The sequence below is a fragment of the Cupressus sempervirens genome, chromosome 6 (assembly GCF_028749045.1).
Source record: "Cupressus sempervirens isolate cs-2001-9-10 chromosome 6, ASM2874904v1, whole genome shotgun sequence".
In the NCBI taxonomy this organism is placed as follows: domain Eukaryota; kingdom Viridiplantae; phylum Streptophyta; class Pinopsida; order Cupressales; family Cupressaceae; genus Cupressus; species Cupressus sempervirens.
This window is the reverse complement of record NC_143123.1, coordinates 691,285,533-691,307,629: the sequence shown is the minus strand read 5'-3', so window position 1 is coordinate 691,307,629 and position 22,097 is coordinate 691,285,533. Positions and strand designations below refer to the sequence as shown.

Below are 22,097 nucleotides of genomic sequence, written 5' to 3'. Positions count from 1 at the left end.
ATGAATGAAGTATTCAAATGATAAATAGTCCCACTTTCACTGTGCTTCCTGAGGCTGCGGCATCTGCGTGAGGAATAAAGAAAGCTTTTCACAATAATCATAAGCAAAATGTGGACCTAAACGATTCGCCAGCCGCAAAGAAAATGTTTTATATCTGAGGAAATCGTTTTAAATATGCAGAAATCCCGACAAGCCCACGCGGTTGGGCAAGACTTTTTAAAGCAAAATGTGGATCTAAACATTTTAAGCACATCCAACGTAGTGGGGGTTTTTAAACAGCTCTTAATTCCTAGAGTTGTGAGACCCCCTATATTGAATTTGAAGCTTTGGAAGCCAAATGGATGGAATGGAATCCTTTGATTATCTGAGCAGCGTATCCCTGCAAGATTTGGACAATCTTATTGGATCTTCTTCTTGTTTGTATAGCGTGGACAATCTTATTGTATCTTCGCCAAACGTTGGGATACCCCATCATGAGAAACCCAGTGTTGCAGATGCTTGGAGCTACACAACAGCTCAATCTTTTTGGAATGGAGGGGATTCGTACAATTCTATTCAAAGGCCTTTTGGGGGCGTTGAGATTGCTTATAACAATGTAGTGGAGAATGCCAGTCCAGAAGGTCTGGTGTGGGATGGAAAAGTTGCTCATTCGGAGGGGAGTAGAATTTCAAGGAAACAAGAAGAGTACCTTTCTGATGGGAGCGAAGGATGGATTGCAGACCGGATGAAAGCGACCAAGAATCTTGTCTCAGAGAGGAAGAGACGCAAAAAGCTGAATGAAAGACTTTATACCTTGCGCTCCCTGGTCCCTTATATAACTAAGGTGAGTTATCCTCTAGCTTCATTGTGTGTCTTACCTTAACAAGTTCTTGTGCTAATTCTGGTGTCGATGAAATGGATTTAAAAACATTCAAATAGAAAGAAAAACAGTGTGAGAACTTAGGTTATAGTCTTTTCCTGTTTAGTTGTTTGTATTGAAGGATCTCTTTGGAACTGCCCATGTTTTAATGGTTCATTGAATCTTATTAATACTTGGCTATCTATAACCTAGTTACTCTTCAAATTTTCTTCAAATGTACTAACTGAAAAGGAAGAGGCAAAAACTTTAATTTCCAATTGCTATATATTTTAAAATTACATCATTTATAAAGTTGATTTGAACAATATGGCTATAATTTGATTATTTTAGGACAAATGAAGATCATTTATTAAATTGATTAGGGTAAATGAACACCATTTATTAAATTGATTTGAACAATATTTCGATAATTTGGTTAGTTTAGGGCAACAATGTGGCATAATGTAGTGGAGGATGTTGTTTATTAGGTTGATATTCTTGTACTTTGTAGTTTGTGAAGTTAAAAGGAAATTCACATTCTTTTATGTCTTATTGAAGAGTGACAAGGCCACTACTTCTTTGATGCATAAAACACACTTTCTATTTTTAATCAGCTCAATTCTCAACAAAGTCTCGTAGAAGGTTATAATGCATATGCTATAGTTACAAAAAATTCTAACTATACTTGTAATATTAAGATGAAGACTTCCAATGAAGTGTGGATCCTAAGAAGGTCCAGCCATCACATGTTTGCAAAAAAACACATGATAAAAGAATGAAGGCCTTGTATAAATATGAAATCTCTAATACAATAGTTAATACTGTCCACTATAGAGTCATCACTACAAGTAAAAAGAATTGTTGGAAAGTACTAAGAAAAGTAGTGTAAATTCTCATCCAAGGCCACCTAATGTATTGTAGTGGAGAATAAATTGGGATTGTATTCTTATCATGGAGACCTTTCTTGACTATCGAAGAAAGAAAGAGTCAAATGCCTTGATCATTGAGAAACCTAAAACAAGTATATGAATACATAATAAACCATTAGAATGATGGATATCAATGAAAACAAAATAGACAGTAACAAATAGGTATAACAACCAATGTATTATGTTTAGAAAATGGTGTTTCCTTTATGGGCCTAGAAAAACAATGTTGAAGAGGCTAGGACAATATTTCTAGGCTAAATGGACAAGGTTAAATGTTTGGTTAAGATTTGGATTGAAAGTGACTCCTTAATTATTTTAAATTGTCTAAAGGGTATCTCCCCTCCTAGTTGGATTCATGATTAAGAACATTATTTAATAGTTTTTAGAGTTACTTAATGGTTTCCAAAATTTAGCATATCTTACATGTATCATGAGGCAAACTAAGTGGTAGATTACCTTGCCAATAAAGGGATGGATTTTTACTCATCATTTCTTGTGTTGATATTCTATGTATATTATCCATATGGGTTTGAGATGTCTTTTTTCTAAATGATGCTAATGGGTGACATTTTAATACATAAATTGCAATGATAGCCCCTATGATTGAAAATGCATGATGGCATACAAGCTTCTTTATTGCTAATAGAGATGAAATTTTTATATTATTTGTTCATTCTAATCTTGGGGTTGTAGAAAATTCCTTTTGACACTATAGGAGGAGATAGGAACAAGATAGATCCATTATTTAAGAGAGGTGGAAAAATAATGAGATTGGTTTAAGTGCTAGCACTAATAGTGGCTTGACCCCTTATATCTAAAAAATCCATGGGATAGATGCTTTAGTTACTAAGGAGTTTGATGGGGGTTGAATGGATAGTGTTTTGAAGGCCTATGGAATGGAGCTTGTGGTCAATGAGGATCTAGTCTCAAATATTTCCAATATGCAAAGTGATGACAAAAAATTCTATAGGAAGAAGAAATTGGATTTGGAGGTGGTCAAATTTTTCTTCCTCCTAGGCAAAAGAGAGAAAGGACATAAAACTAGTGATATGGGTTATGAGCATCTCTCTCTAAAGAAGCCATGACTAGAGTTTACTAAGGTGATTATGTAGTATGTGACTCGTGATAGTAAGATTAGTCATAGTTTTAGTCACCATTTTTTAATTCTTAATCACTTTCACCATGATAAATGTGTTTCAGTTCCTTTTTACCTTACCTTCTTATTAAATCATAGTATAGTTTCTCATGAGAAAATTCTCTATGCACCCATTAAAATTAATCTTATTTAGAATAAAATATGGAAAAGGTCTGCATACTAAAGAAAGAAAAACTCCCAAAAAATTTAGGCTTGATTTTAATAATAAATTTAGGATTCATTATGATGAGACAACCTCTTCTAGTGATGATGTGGACTCACAACAGATTAGGTCTATTATCTTTATAGGAAAAAGATGAAGCTACCTTGAATCCTGCAAATTCCTTTCCTTCTTATTCTGAAAGGAAAAATGATTATTTCTATGGATAAGGAGGATTTTGATTACTTGGCATCACAAGATATTGTGCCTAATTTTTTAAATCATAGTATGGATAAGGTAAAAGGGAAATAGAACCACAATAGACCTAAAGAGAATTCTACTTGAAAACTACATAGGTTCTATTTCGATGCTTTTTAATCCCATGTTATGATGAAAAATACTCCCTCTTTAGTTCAAGATGTGCTAGACGACCTGGTTAGTGGTGTGAAAATAAGGAGATTAAAGTTGAGTTTCCTTTGCAGTGAGGATGAATACCCCTATGGGAAAATGATCCTTTATTTGGGTGGATGAATTAATCAATAGTATGATTTTTTTTTCACAAAATCAAGAGGCCTTGTTTAACTAGTTTATCTTGAATATCAATGCAATTAAATATTATTCCCCTTCAACATAGAAATTGGATGATATTTGGGTAGCACTCAAACCTTGGCTAAGGAAATTAGTGATTTAAGAAAATACCATCAGGATAAGATTAAAACTTTGGAAGATAAATTTAATGGTTTGCAGGCTAATTTGACAAGGATTTTGAAAGTGAGTACATCAACTTCACAAGCTACAAGTAAAGGGTTGTGAAAGCTCAATTATTTGGTTGAAGAGATTCAACATTTATCTAAAGTTAACTCCCTTGATACCAATTCTAGAACCATTAGTTGTGATACTGACATGTCTCAATTGAGAAATAAGAACAAGACCATGGATAATCAATTGGAGATTCATACTGATCATAGGATTCATGTTAACATGGTCATTCCATGTACATATTCAAGAAGAAAAAGTAAAGGTTTTATTCATTTGTATAACATTATAAATAAGGTCAAGGATATTAACCCTGATATCATTAGGAAAAATAAGAATTCGGCTAATATTTTTTAGGTTGGTTAGGTTTTAGTTTTTCCCTAATTTTTTTTGGTTTTTTGGTGTCAATGTCTTAACTAGTTTAAATCTATTTTATCTTTATAAGAAGACAACTCTTATTTTATGTATAATTTTGGTTTTCTCATCTTTGTAAAACCAAATTTCTTAATTAAAAAAAATCAATGTATTACCTAACTTATTTATTATAAAAATGCTAACATTCATCCCCTTATGTATTAGGTCAAAAAATGGACCCTCAAAACTTTTAAATTTTTTTATCTTTCCAAGTGGCTTAGTGAGACACCAATGACTTTAAAGTTGGAGGGACCTTACTAGATCTAATTGTGTGTTGCATCACCTACTCATGAGTATAATTACATTTAACCTTGATGTGCTTGGTGCACTCAAAAAACAAAATGCACAACCAACTTCAACATCCCTTATTTTTACAAGATAGAACTAGTTGTTGATTCTCTAGAATAGTATATCTCCTAGAATGTGATGCAACCAAATAATTTTTCACATAGGTTCTCATAGGAGACAATATTCAATTCTTATGTATCTACAAAATAGGACTAGACCTATGATAAAAAATATATAACCTAATTCTGACTTTTGATCATCTATTGATCCAACATACTCAAGGTTAATGTATCCCTATAGAAAGGACTATATATTCCTCATGTATTCTAGTAAATAATCAAGTATACCTAAAACATGTAAAAAAATAAAATTTCTACAATCAAATAAACTTTATTCATTTATGTTACACACATGGATAGGTAGAGAACAAAAAAGCACAAATTTGGTCCCACACATGTAAAGCAAATGAAATTCCCAAAAAAAATGTTGATAGAGTTTCACATCAACATGAGGTAATTTTGTGAAATGAGATAGAAATAATTTTCTATCCATCTTAGTGGGAATAAGTTTACAATTTGACATGCAAAATATGTTTATGGGTGTCTTGGCATTCTTAATCTAGGAGATAAAAAATATGATACTCCTTTTTCTAAATCTCTAAGAAAAGACAATATCATCCCCCCTCCCCCCCGAAAATAAAAATAAAAATAATATAATAAAATAAATCACTTATCACGAAAGATTTCTATAGATCATTCTCGACAATATGAGTAAGATAATTTGAGATCCCTATAATCACAAAATTAACTACATATAAAACAAGTATAACAATCTCTATTTTATCCTTCTTTATATACAAATTAGGAACAAAAGGGGCTACACCATTTATTTTGATGACCATGCCCAAGGGGCTGCTTTAAGCCCTTATAACGATTACATCAAATTGCATACCTTGATACGATTGTTTACATTTATTAAGCCTTTTGGCTGAACCACATAAACATATTCTTCAAAGTCATCATTCAAGAAAATACTCATTACATCCATTTGATAAAGCCTTCCTACTTTCTATGTAATAAAGGTAAACATAAATAAGATAGTTTTAAGATTTGGAGAGGGTGAAAATGTCTCAACATAATAAATATTCTCTTCTTGAGATCCCTTTTCAATAAGATATTCCTCATATTTATCAATGGATTCATTTATTGTATATTTTATTTTGAAAACCCATTTGTAAATTATGAATTCTTTACGTATACTAAAATTGATAGGTTCCATGTATGGTTTTTCATCACAGACTCATACTAAACATTGATGGATTTCATCTAATGTGGTTAATTTAAAGACTCGTGAGATCTATCAAGTTAAGTATTGTTCCCAACTCAACTTCTTAATAATAGATTTAGTCCATTCCTTTCTTGAACTTGTGACCTTACTCCCATGAATATTTTTGGACAGAACTTAGGTTGGGATCCTTGATGCTACTTTGAACCCATTGTAAACTTGGAAACTAGTTCTGATGAAAAGAATGATTCTATAAAATAATAAGGATCAAGAAATAACTCACCTTGTAAGTCACCTTCATCTCCTAGTTAAGAATAGCTCTCAAACATATCTTTTGAGTGCAAGATACATTTATGGGAGGATGAGGCATACTTTCTTTATATTATGGAGTTAAAAGATGATTTTTAAAAAGTAACATCTCGAATCCAATAAATATTATGTATCTTGGGATCCATAAGTTAACAAGCTTTGGAGAACATATAATTTAAAAATATGTAACAGTATTTCTTAGAATCAAGCTTAACTCATTTATGAGTTGGGTCATGCATATATGTAGTAAAATATAGTTGAAGATGATAAGTTGACAATTTGTAACCTCTCCATTCAAATTTGGGATCTTATACTTGAGAATCTTAATGAGATCTATATTGAGTAGATAAAAATCAATTTAGATTAAACTTCTACCAAAAATATATCTTCCAGCTTGGTTGTAGCAAGAATTCATGGAGATATCCCTGTGATAGTCTGGTTGCATCACTCTAAAAATCTATTTTATTGAGGTGTATAGGGAGAAACCAAGTTTTACTCGATACCACATGGTCTTTTAAGAATTACACAAACTCCAATCAAGTGAATCCCTAGTAATCTGAATAGGAGAGGTTGGATGGACTCTTGTATTACTTGATGGTAGAAGTCATGGAAATGGGAAAAATACTTTCTCTTCCTAATAAGAAAATACACACAAGTCTTGCATATAATTAATCAATATCTCAATATTTAGAAAGATTAAAGGTAGGTAAGGGTCCACACGAATTACTTTTAATTAATACTACAAGATGCTCAAGGGTATGTTAGGTCTTGGGACTGACCTTATGATCCTAATATTGTTTTCCTACAGTATAGTTATAAAAGACATGCAAAGGAAGAAGACTGTATACCATCACTTGGGAACTAACCTAATAGATAGAATGGAAAGAGAAATGTCCATATCTATAATGTGAAGGATAAGTTGATTAAACTATATATACAACTATACAAAGAGTGATTTCAAGGGAGGAAGAAACATCAAGAGAAAACATGTTACCCTTCTAAAAAAAACTCTAGAAATAGCCATACCATGTTAGGAGATGAGATAGGATTTGGCATCATCTTTGAGCTAAAATTCTTGACCTTGATCTTATAATTAAAAATATGACATAGAAATTTTTGTGGCAATTAAACTTTGAACATAGATATCTTTGGTAACCTAGATGGATGGTAATAGCATTGATGTCTTCTTCTACATATTATGTATCATCAATAAATCTAGTTGAGATCACCAAAAGGTTTAGTAGTTATAGTTTGAAATAACTCTTTATTTCCAATCATATGTTTGATAGTACTAGAATCAATTAACTAAACATTTCTCTGGAGTTGAGAGGTTTGGGAGAAAATAATTAAGTTTTGATTGAAAGAACAATATATGTTCATTTTTATCCTCATGACAAGCTACCTTACATGTCTCTTCTTTTTGTGTTACAATATGTCCTCTCTTTCATCATCAATAATGATAACCTTGTGATTGTCAAGAATAAATACAACTTTTTGAGCCTTCATTACTATAATTTCCTTGTGCAAGGAAAATGTACCTATATCAATAATTATCACAAGTATTTATAATGAAAAATACAACACCATATATTTGTAGTTGGAGACTTCTATTGCCATAGTTTTTATTGTTTCTTCTTCTAAGAGTCTACATTTTAAGGCTTACATCCTTGTTGGAGATTGGAGTCTAGTGCTTTTACTTCAAACTCATCTTGAAAAGACAAGATGCACTCTTATTGTTGAAGTAATTTACCAATTCTTCAAAGTACACCTTTTGTAACTTAGTAATATACAAAGTGACGATAAATGTCTAAAACTTTGGAGGAAGATCCTCAAAGTAATTAGGATAATTAATTTTCACTCTACCATCCCACCAACTACGAGAAGCTCTACATGAAGTATAGACACTTGACATAAGAAATCCTCAAATTTATCACTATATTGCATATGAGGTGTATCCATTTTAGATTAAGAGAAATATGTTAGCATACAACTCTTATACCTTTGTAGCTATATAATGGATAAAATAAAAAATTATCAATGGTAGCCACCCAAGATATACTTCTTTTATAGTTCTCATGAATATGACTAATCTTGGAAGCATGAATGTTGATGATACTTCTATGGGGGAGTATTGTAGAAACATTATTAGATCATTATCATGATGATATGTTACATTCATCACTCTGTTTTTCATTAATGTCAATATAGAAATTTTTTGTGGTATATAACAGAAGAACAATAGTAAAGATCAAGTTGACCATATGGACAGCTAGTTGATAATTTTAACTAAGAGAGGTTAAAAGGAGATTATAATAAGTGTCTAGTATATGCAATTAACCTCAAAAGCATAATATATTAAGTCTGGAAGAAGTTATGAAAGTTTTGGTGAAGACTATTTTGAGATAGAGTTTACAAAGGCATGTTTTGGTAAACTTGTTATATCTCCTAGCAAAGTTGTTATTCTAAGAAACCGAAGTTAAAAATGTGAAGAAGACATTCTGGAGATGATGTAGCTAAGCTTGCTATCATGATGTTACATGAACAGAAATTTATTCAATTTAAAAAGAAAAGGATTAATGTTATTGCTAAGTGTAATGTATTCTTAATGAGGTCCTATAATAATTAATTAAGAAGGTGTAATAGCTGATTGAGGGAATTGTTTTATGGATTTGGTATAAAGGAAGGACATTTTCCTTTATCATGTATGAGATGTTTGAATGATTACAAGAAGCACAAAGAGAAAAATGTGAAGATAAGAACAGTTGAGTAAATGTGAAGGAAACTTCATTGTTGAGGTTTAATTATGAGATCCAAAGTTTGATAGTTAGATCCGAGGTCTATGACCTAGTTTACAAGGTCTAACAGTCATTTCTCTAATTAATAGGATAGAGGAAAGAAGTTATTTAGTATAGTATGAACAATTGTTCTACAAGGAATAGTTGAAACGAAACATAGTTAAAAAATAGTAGTATGGTTTTAGTTAGATATTTGCCTAAGATTGTTACGCCCTCTAACACAATTTGCAAGGAGTGTGTAATGGAAAAGTATACCAGAACTTCTTTTCCCAGTAAGAAGTTTACTACTATAGCTAAGTTAGATATTGTACGTACAGATCTTAGTGGTCCTACAAAGACTAAAGCATTCTATGGTGAAAGCTATTTCATGATCTTAGTTGATGATTTTTCTAGAATGATGTGGGTTGCATTTCTTAAAGAAAAATCTGAGGCATTTGATAAGTTCAAGATATTCAAGAATAGAATTGAGAGTGAATCAGGTATGAAGATTAAATTTTTAAGATCATATAGAGGAAGAGAATTTACGTCAAATGAGTTTAACATCTTTTTTGAAAATAATGGAATCAAAAGATAGTTATTAGCTCCGAGAACCCCTGAACAAAATGGAATTGTAGAGACAAGAAATAGGTTAGTAACATAAGAAGCAAGAGCTATGTCAATTGAGAATGATGTATCCAAGATGTTTTGGAGAGAAGATTTGAATATAGCAGTCTACACTATGAATAGAGTGTAAGTTAGGAAAGACACAAACAAGACCCATTATGAACTATGGTTTGGTCACTCACCTACAGTTAAATATTTTAGAATTTTTGGTAGTAAGTGTTACATCAAAAGAGATGATGATATTGGTAAGTTTGATGCTAGAAGTGATGAAACTATGTTTCTTGGTTATTCATTGAAAATAAGAACCTATAAATGTTATAATCTAAGAACTAAGACCATTGTGCAAAGTAAAAATATAATAGTTGATGAGAAATTCAGGGTACAAGAAAGAACAGTTGATTACAATTATGATGATGAGAATGTTGTTACTAAACCAGGGAATGATGAAGTATTCATTGAGACTAACAATAATTTGCAGAATGGAGGAGAGAAAAGGCGAAAACAAAGCTCTGAACCTTAAATAGAGCTAAGAGTTGAGATAATAACTCTTACTTTTGGTAAGAATATGACATAGAAGCATCCACTACAGTAGATCATTGAAAGTATAGATAAAGGTGTGATGAAAAGAAGAAGAATCAATGAAGAACTATGTCTGATATCTCAAGTTGAACCAAAGAATGCAAATGAAGAATGTAAAGATGAGTATTAGAAGCAAGCTATGAAAGAGAAATTGAATCAAATAGTGAAGAATGAGACATGGGAATTGGTCCCTACGCTAGCAGAGAAGAATATGATAGGAACAAAATGGGTATTCAAGAACAAGATGAATGAACAAGGTGAAGTTATAAGGAACAAAGAAAGATTGACATGTAAAAGCTACTCACAGAAAGAAGGAATAGACTATGGTGAAATATATGCTCCTATGGAAAGAATAGAAGAAATAAGGCTATTATTAGCCTATGCAGCACATAAGAAATTCAAAGTGTATCAGATGGATGTCAAGTCAATATTTTTGAATGGAGAACTTGAAGAAGAGGTATACATAGAACAACTTGAAGGTTGTCCTTGAACAAATGACAAGCACATAGTATGTAGATTAAAGAAAGCATTATATGGCTTGAAGCAAGCACCTAGGACTTGGTATGCAAGGTTGGACAAGCATTTTAAAAAGCTTGGATTTACCAAATATATGGCAGAAAATAGTTTATACTAGAAAGAAATAGATGATGGATTGATGATTTTGGTAATATTTGTTGATGATATCATATTTGGAGGAAATGATGATGAAAGTGACAAGTTTATAAAAGAAATAAAGAAAGAATTTGAAATGAGCATGATAGGAGAAATGAAATATTTCCTAGGATTACAGATTGTGCAGGACAAGGAAGGAACCTTTATTTCTCAGACTAAGTATTTGAAAGATCTACTAAAAAGGTTTGGTTTGGAAACATGTAAACTAGTTGGAACACCTATGGTAACTAGAGAAATGTTATCTACAAAGGATGAGAAACCTACTATTGAACAGAACAAGTATAGATCTATGATTGGAGGGTTGTAATATCAGACTCGGACAGGGCCAGATATAGAAAATGCAGTTGGAATTTTTGTGAGATTTCAAGCTGATCCTAGAGAAGCACATTATGCAGCAATCAAAAGGATATTTAAAAATCTTAAAGGAACACAAGAGTTCAGATTGTGGGTTGATAGATCTAATGATTTTACATGATATGCTTACACTGATGCTAATTGGGTAGGCAATATGGATGATAGAAAGAGCACTAGTGGTGGAGCCTTCTTTCATGGAAGAAGATTGGATTCTTGGTTAAGAAAGAAGTAGGACTGTACCTCACAAAGTATAGCTGAAGCAGAATATGTTGCAGTAGAAAACAATCATAATCAAATATTTGGATAAAGCAGATGTTGAAGGATATAAGGATAGAACTCAGTAAACCTATTTTCATACACTGTGATAACACAAGCACAATGAATATGTCTAAGAAACCAATGTTGCATTCTAAGACTAAGCATATTTCTATCAAATATCACATGTTGAGAGAGAAAGTTGTTGAAAAGGAAATTAGATTGGAGTAAGTAAGCACCAAAGAGAAGATTGCCAATATTTTCATCAAGCCTCTTCCTAAAGAGACTTTAGAGTATTTGCAAGGTATGCTAGGGGTTATGCCACTTCCTACATTAGAGTAGATGATGCAAGTGTGCATCAGTCTAGTATAACAGAGCACTATTATTTGTCTGGATTGAATGTTGATGCTTCTTGTATGGAGGATTATTTGTGATGGACACTGTCATTTAGGACTCTTGTTGGATGTTCTTTTGAATAGTGTCTTTGAATACTTGAGTAAGTCAGAGATAGTTGTTGCAGAGGTTGACGGTTGTTGAAACCTTTGACATTGATGTCAATGGGGGAGAATTTGCAACATGAAAAATAGTTTGAGCATTGAAAAATAGTTTGATATAAAGAAAATTAAAATATATCAATTAGGGAGATTGATTGATGAAGAGGATTTGAAAAAAAAGGTTAATAGTCTTTATAGTTGGTATTTTTGGAACTAGATGTTTTTCATCTATGTTTCCATCAATGCCAAAGGGGGAGATTGTTGGAGGCCTGAATGCTGATGATACTTCTATGGGGGAGTATTGTAGAAACATGATTAGATCATTATTATGATGATATGTTACAATCATGACTGTGTTTTTCATTCATGTCAACATAGCAGTTTTATGTGGTATCTGATAGAAGAACATCGATAAAGATCAAGTTGGTACAAAAATTTTATTGAGCATTTTCACTAAGTGAGATTACAGGGAGATTATACTAAGTGTCTGGTATATGTAGCTAACCTCATAATGATATGATATTAAGTCTAGAAGAAGTTATGCAAGTTTTGGTTAAGACTATTTTGAGATAGAGTTTATAGAGGCATATTCTGGTAAACTTGTTATATCTCCTATAACATTTTTTATTCTAAGAAGTCAAAGTTAAAGATGTGAAGAAGAAATTCTAGAGATGATGTAGCTAATCTCGTTCATAATGACGTTACATGTACGAAAAGTTATTCAAGTTACAAGGAGGAAGATTAATGTTATCACTAAGTGTTACATATTCTTAATGAGGTCCTATAATAATTAATTGAGAAGGTGTAATAGCCAACTCAAGGAATTGTTTTATGGATTCAGTATAAAGGAAAGACATTTTAAAATTTATCATCTATGAGATGTATGAATGATTGCAAGAATCACGAAAAGAGGAATGCAAAAATAATAAGAGCTGAGCATATGTGAAGGAAACTTCATTGCCAAGGTTTTATTATGAGATCTGCAGTTTGATACATGGATCCAAGGTTTGTGACCTAGTCTACAAGGTCTGACAGTGATTGTTCTAGTTGATAGAATAGAGAGAAAAAGTTAAAGTATAGTACAAACAATTATTCTACAAGGAATAGTTGAAAGATCAGTTGGACAGTGAGTTCGGTGATCTTGCCCCATAAGCTATTTGGATAGTGGGTCATTTTGTCTTCCATAACTCCTAATAGGGTTGGAATCTCCTAAAACAGATTCAAAGTCTCCTAATAGGGACTCATATGTACTAAATGTTGTAATAGACTCCTAACAGGGTCCATCCTCTAACAAGGAATATTTATATTAGTACATCATCTTGTGGGCATCATTCCCACTGGGGTTTTCCCTCCGATCTAAGGTTTTCCTAGTTAACATATTTGGTGTAATTAAATATGTGCATCTTTGTATGGTTGTTTTTTGCTTTGATTGAATGGTTAAGATTATTTAAGGTTGATAATTATTGGATAATTGATTTACCCCCCCCACTCCTCAGTTATATTGTTGGACTATTGTTTCTAACAACTAAAGTGGTTGGAAGAATGTTTAAAATTGACCTAGATGAAATTGGTTAAAATGTTATCTTGATCAATGCAAAAATGAGTTGTATTGACACCAAAATCCTAAAACACTAAAATTGAACACATTACAAGTGTGGTTATAGTTGCACAAAAATATCAACCAATTGAAGATGCATAGATCAAATTATTACTGGAAATTATTTATATAAACTAGAAACATTGATATTCAAATTTCAACCCAGCTAATTTTCATTCAATATATTTGGACGATCTTTTCATTACATTCATGAACCTTATAAATCCTTATTTTCCCATATAAACACTATCTATAGGAATAACCGCCTTGCACCTAACTATTATTAATTAATCTAAACTATGTAACTCACCTATATTAGTATAAAAATCCAACATTACCCCCCATTTACATTAATCCAAACAAGACTAGATCTTGCAAGGGTTTTTTAAATAATCCTCTAGAGACTTCGATGAAGACCCTTCGCCAATCCTCCTTTCTCATTCAAGAAACATCAAACTAATCATATTAGAGGATATATCCTAATCATAAATCTTCAAGTTTCCTTTATGAGTGTTCCCACCTCCCCTACACAATGAGACACATTTCCTCTAAAATTCCACATTTCCTTTGAGTGTGTCTAATGACTCCTCCAGTGCTACACATGAGAGACTTTTCCTGGACAAAAGTCCACAAATCCTTCAAGTGTGTGCAACACCTCCAATCCTATGAAAAAATCACCATTAGTATGTCTACACATGAGATGTATTTCCTCCAAAATTCTGCATCTCCTCTAAGTGTGTCTAATGTCTCCTCAAGTGCTCGAAAAATCATACTCAAATATTTTCTCCACTTGCTTGTTGGAAGCAAAATCATGCTACCAAGCCCCCTCTTCTCTTCAAGGATGAATCTGTCAAGCTCCAGCTTTCTAGGGACATAAATAGTTGCTTCTCATGCAAGTTTTATCTTTGGACATGAAGCTAGCTTGAGATGATAAAAATCCTTCTTCCTTCTTCCTTCATTGCGAACCTCATATGATTTATTTGTTATATTTGATGAGGCACGAGTCTTTTGTATGGACTGCAAAGCCACAATACCTTCATCTATAGTATCTTTCAACTTCAACACAAAAGTGCTCAAAGTTCCCACCTACAAACAGTAAACTCCAAGTACCAAAGAATATGATACACGATGAGAAGATTAAACACTTCCAAGAGCTTAAGTCTCGTCATGCTTTAACAACATCTGCAACAAGTTATTTAATACTATCGGAGCTTCCCATTAGTAGAAATATAGGATTTTTACTCTTAGCAAGGGACACATACACTGAGAACTCGACACATACAACAGAACTCTGATACTTATGATCCTCATGTCTTTGGTACTTGAACATTATTACATATTTGGCTTTTGTAAATGTTTGATTGATATGAAAGACCTTATAATATTGCATCCAATATGTTCATAAAATCTATTAGATTGTAGCCAAGATTTAATTTACACGAAGGTACTCATATATGTAACCGCCCACTCACATCTGTTAACTATCTCTTCACTTTCAAAATGTTGGAAATGCCTACTGAATTTTTTAAGAAGCAATTTGAGGTTTCTTTTCCGCATGGAATGAACAATTTCTAACTTCCTTATCCAGCCACCATCATTAGATACACATCCTCAACTAATGCGAAGCAAAAATAAAAAAGTCACTTTTACCAACCATGCCCAAAGAAAAGAAGTGACTGACGAATATTCTAGCACAAGTTCTAGCACAGATTTAATGGACTATCATCAACATCAGCAATAATTTACTTAATATAAGTACTTAATTACTTCCGCAATCACGTTCAATAATGCTACAAATTCTGGATCTCATTCCTCAAGATGATGTGTCTTCTCAACATTCTCAATAAAGGACTTGTTAAAAGAGAATGTCACAGAAAGAAATCACATTCCATCCATGTATTCATTTACAAAGTCGTTGTGGACTAGTGATTAAAAACTATCAACATTGAATTCAAGAATACTTTGAAACATTTACTTCTCTTTACTTACTCTAAATCTTACTTCTAGTGTTTTCCCAATTTGATTATTGGCGTCATATATTTAGGAAGAAAACTTCGTGTGCATGCAAGAGACATATGAGTGCTCTTCCTATAGCAGGTTCAACATAGAACCCTGATCACCTCCATTTCTTTAATGCCAAGTGAAGATACATAGACCAAATCATTGTTACAGATTAAATATAAAGTAGAAACATTGATATTCAAATTCCATTCAATATGATTTTCATTCAATGTATTTGGATGATCGTTTCATTACATTCATGAGCCTTATAAGGCCTTTTTCACACCTAGTTATTATTATTTAATATAAATTATGTAACTAACTTATATTAATGTAAAGCTCTAACACCTAATAATTAAGGATACAACCGATAGACAAAATCTAACACCTATCAATTAAGGATACAATTACTAGACGTATAGAAATCACATGAGATAATTAGTCCATTTTCATGAATCCTAAGGGTACCACTGACCGTTTTTCTAATAATTGCCCCATCAACTCTACTCAAGCGATTCAACCCTATGACCAAGCACTGATACCACTTACATTACAAGTATGGTGGTCATTCCACCAAAAGATCATCCTATCAATGCACAATACAACCACTAGACTTACATAATCCACATGAGATAGTTAATCTATTTTCATGAATCCTCGAGGGAATACCAACTATTTTCCCAATAGAAGTGGTAAGAAATCATCAAGTTTTATAATGTGGTATTCATAAAATAAAATATAAATATCCTTCCATTTTCTTGTGGTGGTTAATTACAATAAACCTTGTATCTAGTGGGGGATTATTAGAAAAATTAACCAAATCACATTATGTGCATTAATACAATCTAGTGTGATAATAAGAATGTATGCATTGTTTTTTGCAATAGTGAGATCAGCCATTACATTTCAAAGTTAGTACATAGATACCGTATACATCATTAAAATTTTCACATTTCTAATAAAAATGATATTATAAAATAACTTTTTGACACCCCCAAGTAATTTTGAATACCCTAAAACAAAATAGCCTCATTAGAATCAACAACAATTTACTTTTTTAATAATGAAATATAAATTTGTACCAATCTAAAATTGATTGAGATGATGCTTTTAAGAAACCTTTCTTATTTCTTTTGATTAAGAAAATAAGCAATTAATGAGTGCTGACCCAAAGTACAATCAAACCTTTAGAACCCAATAATAGAACATTACCAATGCCTAGTAAGATGTCATAAGATCAAATCTTCCTCTATCAAAGAAAAAGGTCCACATGTGACTGGACCAGCAACTATGGTCGGTGCTATCACTGAAAATATTGGGATAAGCACTATACCTCCATCCTTGGCAAAGATGATGGATATCTTCGAACCATGGGTCCAAGCAAAGCCCAACCTCTAGCTTTGGAAAATGCAGTGAAAAGTATTCCAGCTACCCCCCACTCCAACACCCCCCCCCCCCAAAAAAAAAAAAACTGCCACATTACCATAATAGAAATGAGAAGGTCAGGGAGGAGGAAGACCAAACCCCAAAGGTAAGAGTTTCTCCCCCTTCTTCTACTAACCAAGCTACTAAAAGTACCTCAAGTACACAAGATCTCAATAAGAGTCACCTCTACTTCCCATCACCCAAATATGATCTCCACCTCAATAGGAGATTGCTCCACCTCCATAGGAGTTGTGAATGTAGAAGAAAAGAGGAAGATTTAGACCACCTTTGAAAGAACCATTACTATGGCCCAACCCATAACACCCATCTCCACACCAAAGTGTTTATCTGTGGAGTCATACCTTCTTCACCATGTGAAGTATATTGTTCAAACATGCTCTCTCCATCCCGATCCCTTGCAAAATAAAAGGGATTCTTGCTAACAATAGAAGGAGAGTATCTACTGAACCCATTCACCACCATTTTTCACTAGCAAACAACTACCTCCACAAACTTTCCCCCCACCTCAATAGGATGCAAGAAAGTGAAGGAAAAGACCAAAGGACACCTCCACCAAAGTCTAAGGGTTTTGCATGGGAGGAGAAATCCAACCCAAGTATTGTACGTAGACAACCCCTCCATTCTACGATAGTGCTCCAAAAAAGGAATGTCCCTAAAGGTCTTCATAAACCACCACAACCCCCATGCACTGTAGATTTTTGGGTTGGGATAACCCCCACACAGAATTCTCTTGAGAAAGAAGAGAGACAAGGTCCAACAAGCCCCAATCTATAGCACTAGAGACCACCAAAAGATCCTAGGAAATCAAACATAATGGGGCAAAAAACCCCATTCTGCTACACTAGAGATTACTAATGAATCTTGGGAAAGTAGAGGTAGTTGGGAGAACAATCCTCAATCTATTGCAACATAGGTCACCAATGCATCTAGAGCAAGTAGAGATAACAGAGAAAACAACCCCCAATCTGTTGTTCCATATACCATCCACCCAACCATGAAGACGCCAACAAGATCCATCTAGGTCTTCATCTTCATCAGAATCTACTTACAAAACACAACAACTGCTCCAAACCCCAACATGACTCAGCCTAGCACAATCCAAGTCCAAAACTCTATCACAGACCTGAATTGTCCAGATCTGCTCAACATAGCCACAATCCAAGCTCCCAATGTAGATATTCCCAAAACCAGTCTGTCTAGAACATCCCAAGGCCTTCAAAGGGAGATGTAGGCATTCCCTAACATCATTGTCTTTAGTATCCTCCCCTTGGCTGCCATCACTTCCCGTTGAAACCCTAGCACCACTCGCTTCCACCATTTTCAATTTATGGGAAGACCTATAGAAATATTACTTCAATGATAGAACCCCTAAAAAAATCTCTTAACAAACTCAAAATTTTATCAATGTTGTATAAATTGACAACAATCTAAAACTATTTAATCAATAATAAATCAATCTCCTTTGTCTTTATTTTTTTATTGTGTACTTAATTGATCATCTACTCTCTTAATATTATTTTTTAAAACTATAAGAACTCAAACGACATATAATTAGTCCCTCCAAATTTTATGACAAGTGACGACTATTCCTCTTTCTCCACATTTTTCATGGTTATGTTTTTCTTCACTCATATTATTTTTAACTTTTGTTTTACTTATATTTACTAAGATTTGGTCTACTAGATTCTTCCTCTTTTATTTATCACCCTCTACCACCACTCTCCCCTCTTCCTTTAGAATTATTTTATTATTTTATTTCCAAGTTCTACTTTACCTTAAAGGCATACTATTAGGTCTCTTCTAATAACCTCAATTTGATTATGTTAAGCTCATATCAACTTGATACTTTCATCCCATTGCCATATATTGATATTTTTCTTCACCATCCTCTATGTGACATGTCCAAATGTTGAGCATCTAAAATTCTTCTTTATAATCCTTGAATTTTATTTCATTGTAATATTTTAAATAGAACTAGGTCTTTATGTATTAGTAGAAATAGGCTTCCACTTTAGCAACCATTTGATCTAAAAAAAAAAATCTTCTTTTTTTGTTTAACCTTTAATTTGGTGTAGGGAAAAATATCATCAATCTTTTGCTTACTTATATTTTTGACAATTCTTTCTAAATTTGGTAAAACGTCAATATAAATAAATACTAAATTGATCCAACTAGTAAGGTAAGTAAACATAATTTGTTGGGGTATGAAAATAGAGAATGTCAACAATGTTAACGTTAAAATTAGGCAAAGAGGACGTATGTCTAGGAAGCAATGATGGTGTGTTTAATAGCATCAATATCTCCACCAACTATGAAAAATGATAGAATTGGTTATTCACATGTGTGCCATCCATGGAGCACCTAGAAGAACAATATACAAAATTTAGGTAGCACATATAATAATGTATTTCGCCCATCTTTTAAAAATATATTGAGATGACCTAGATATATTACTAAGATCCCAAGTAGAATATTTATAGGAATGCTATTTAAGTTTGTTAATCATATCACAAAATTTTGGGGCTCCACTAATTATCAACTAAGTGAGGGAGGACATCATAGAGCGCTAGAAGGACAATATATCAAATTAGATATAACTATTAGCCATTTTACCTAACATGTAATATATGTCTTCATCTACATGGTAGTTTGTTATGTATGGGCCTTTTCTAATTTTGGCATATGCATGATTAGAAGCGAGTCTCATGCAATAGGGGTCACATTAAGTTATTGGGGTCTATCCATCTTATATATGTGGATCTATATGATAATTCTACAAAATAGAGACCTTATTAAATTCTTATGTCTATTCTTATATATAAAGTTGGTTATACTATTATTTTGTAATGATTAGAAATGCATTTTCATTTTCCTTTGTCTTAACATCTAGAATACTAACTTAGCAACTAATGTAATGAAGTCTACTTTCTTAGGGTTGAATTTACTTCTCAAAATCCTTTAATACAGCACCCTAAGATACACATTAATACTATTCTTCTTTCCTTAAGCAGTGCTCTTGTTCTTTTAAAGTGCTTCTACAATCTTATATCTAACCAAATAATTTTGAAGCTATACATTTAACTTTTAAGAAGAAAATTAATAAAACTGACGATCATAAAACTTGGGAAAATAATACAGAAAGTACTAAACTAATCTGCAAAGTGTACATAATCATTCCAGTAAGGACACACAAGGAAAAGTGAATGACCAAGGTATGCAAATTCCACCAATAAAGCAGCGTTAATTTGTCGTTGATGAACTTCTGATAATGTTTGATCTATATTCTCTATTAAAAGATGGTTGAGACGGGACTGATACATATCCTTAGATACTGAAGATCTGATTTGATTGCGCTCTTTAAGCTATCCAAACAATTATTTATGCTAGCGATAAAGTTGAATTGAATTGATTGAATTAAGTTGATTACTTAAAATATCTTCAATTAAGTTCAAACAGCTAGCAATGGCTTTGTTAGTCAAAGATTCTTTGGTTGATGATTGCACCATGTATTGCTTTATAAAAAGTATTGATGAATTACTCCTTACAGACAGCATAGCTTTCACGTGCAATTAATTTATGCTACAAACAGAGCTATTCTATCTGGAAACCAATCAAAACTTATCTGAGAAAACATATTTTAGTCGCAATATCACTTTCCAGATGAGTTCATCATAAACTATTGCAGTTAATACATCCTGCGGGTTCAATCATGTTAGTTGCTATCTACATTATTTTGTTTTATAATGTTTAGATATACACTAATACCTAACTACTATATAATTTAATTGTAAACAGATGGACAAAGCCTCCATTATAGCAGATGCAATTAAGTATATTCAAGATTTGCAAAAGCAAGTCAGAGATATTGAAGCTGAGATATTGAAAGCTGGCAAAAGCCCAACCTCCACCAATGAGTGCTCTTCTAATTCTTCATGCCTGACGTCAGCCACTGCTAACGTGGATGACTGTCATATCCCCAAAAGCAATATTCCATCTCCCATTGCTATTCACGTAAGTACTTTGGTTTCTTTTTATTATTTTATAAAGTTTAGTAAGCATCTCATGATTACCAAGATATCTTATTAAATGAAAAGCTTCGTACATATGTTACAGGCTGACATTTCCAAGATAGAGGAAAGAACATTTCATATCAGAATACGATGCAAAAAGGGGCCACGTGTACTGGTACAGCTGACGAAAGCCCTAGAATCTGTCCAATTACTGGATGTGCAGAGTTCTAATGTTACCTGCATTGATGGCCACATCATGAAGACTCTTATTGCAAAGGTATTAAAATATTATGAGTTTGTTGGTTTCTTTAAACAGCTGTAAGAATATTTGAATGAATACTGATATTCTAGTGTAATTCACTGCAGACTAAAGAAGTCAAAGAAGATGCACTAAAACATGCCATTATGGATGCAGCTGTTCACTATGGATTCTGCAAATCCTGATTGGGCTGCTCTTTGGCATTTTATATTACAAGCTTTTCTCCACTGTCCCACTGAATTATTTCATCTTTGCTATGGGTTGCCCGATGTGACTGAACATCGAGGATGGTTTACAAGTGGGATTAAAAGTTTTTGGGATTTTTATTTTATGCACTATGTGGATACAATAAATCTCAATCCCTCGTACAAAAGTGATGGAACATATGTTCCACTTGTCTTGGAAAACGGTTGAATGATCTGAACGTGTGTTTAGCTTATTTGACAGCTAAATTCAACGAATTCTTATTTAATAATCAGCCCATTTCACTCATGTACTTGAATTATTATGTCATTGTCCCTTTTCTAATGGGTGGATTCGATGAGAAATGGTTCAATCTTTTTCGATATAACAAGATATACTTACCTTCCATGTGGTAGTGGAATATGTATAAATTTGAGATCAGTTTGGAGAGAAGCTCAATTTTCGCAACTTACCCTATGATCTTTAATCTTGTATTCTATGTCGATTTTAGTTGGTACTACGAAAAGAAACCCAATCTTTCTTTTTTCGATTCTCAAGCAGCGTACGATGCATTGAGTCTGATATATTTAAACAGAAAGGGAAACTACATGTTATGTATACCACGGTCTGAAAGTATTGTTTTTGTTCTTTCTTTGGAAACTACATATACTGTATACCACGGTCTGAGACTGCCTTTTCGTTCGTTCTTTCTTTCCTTAAATTTTCTTTTTTCTTA

At 32.8% G+C, this 22,097-nt stretch overlaps 1 protein-coding gene across 1 annotated transcript; it reads left to right on the top strand.

Moving 5' to 3' along the window:
• The first annotated feature begins 209 nt into the window (after positions 1-209).
• On the top strand, positions 210-21,814 carry LOC149554084 (transcription factor bHLH35-like). Its single transcript, XM_089789975.1, has 4 exons — positions 210-823; positions 20,705-20,920; positions 21,023-21,196; positions 21,286-21,814. The coding sequence occupies exons 1-4, from the start codon at positions 338-340 to the stop codon at positions 21,361-21,363; spliced, it is 954 nt and encodes a 317-aa protein (XP_089646101.1). The 5' UTR covers positions 210-337; the 3' UTR covers positions 21,364-21,814.
• The last annotated feature ends 283 nt before the right edge of the window (positions 21,815-22,097 follow it).

Excerpts from the sequence above, each read along its gene's own strand:
- LOC149554084 (XM_089789975.1), top strand. The coding sequence starts at position 338 with ATGGATGGAATGGAATCCTTTGATTATCTGAGCAGCGTATCCCTGCAA. Across the intron at positions 824-20,704 it reads TGGTCCCTTATATAACTAAG|ATGGACAAAGCCTCCATTAT; the intron begins GTGAGTTATCCT and ends AATTGTAAACAG. Across the intron at positions 20,921-21,022 it reads CATCTCCCATTGCTATTCAC|GCTGACATTTCCAAGATAGA; the intron begins GTAAGTACTTTG and ends CATATGTTACAG.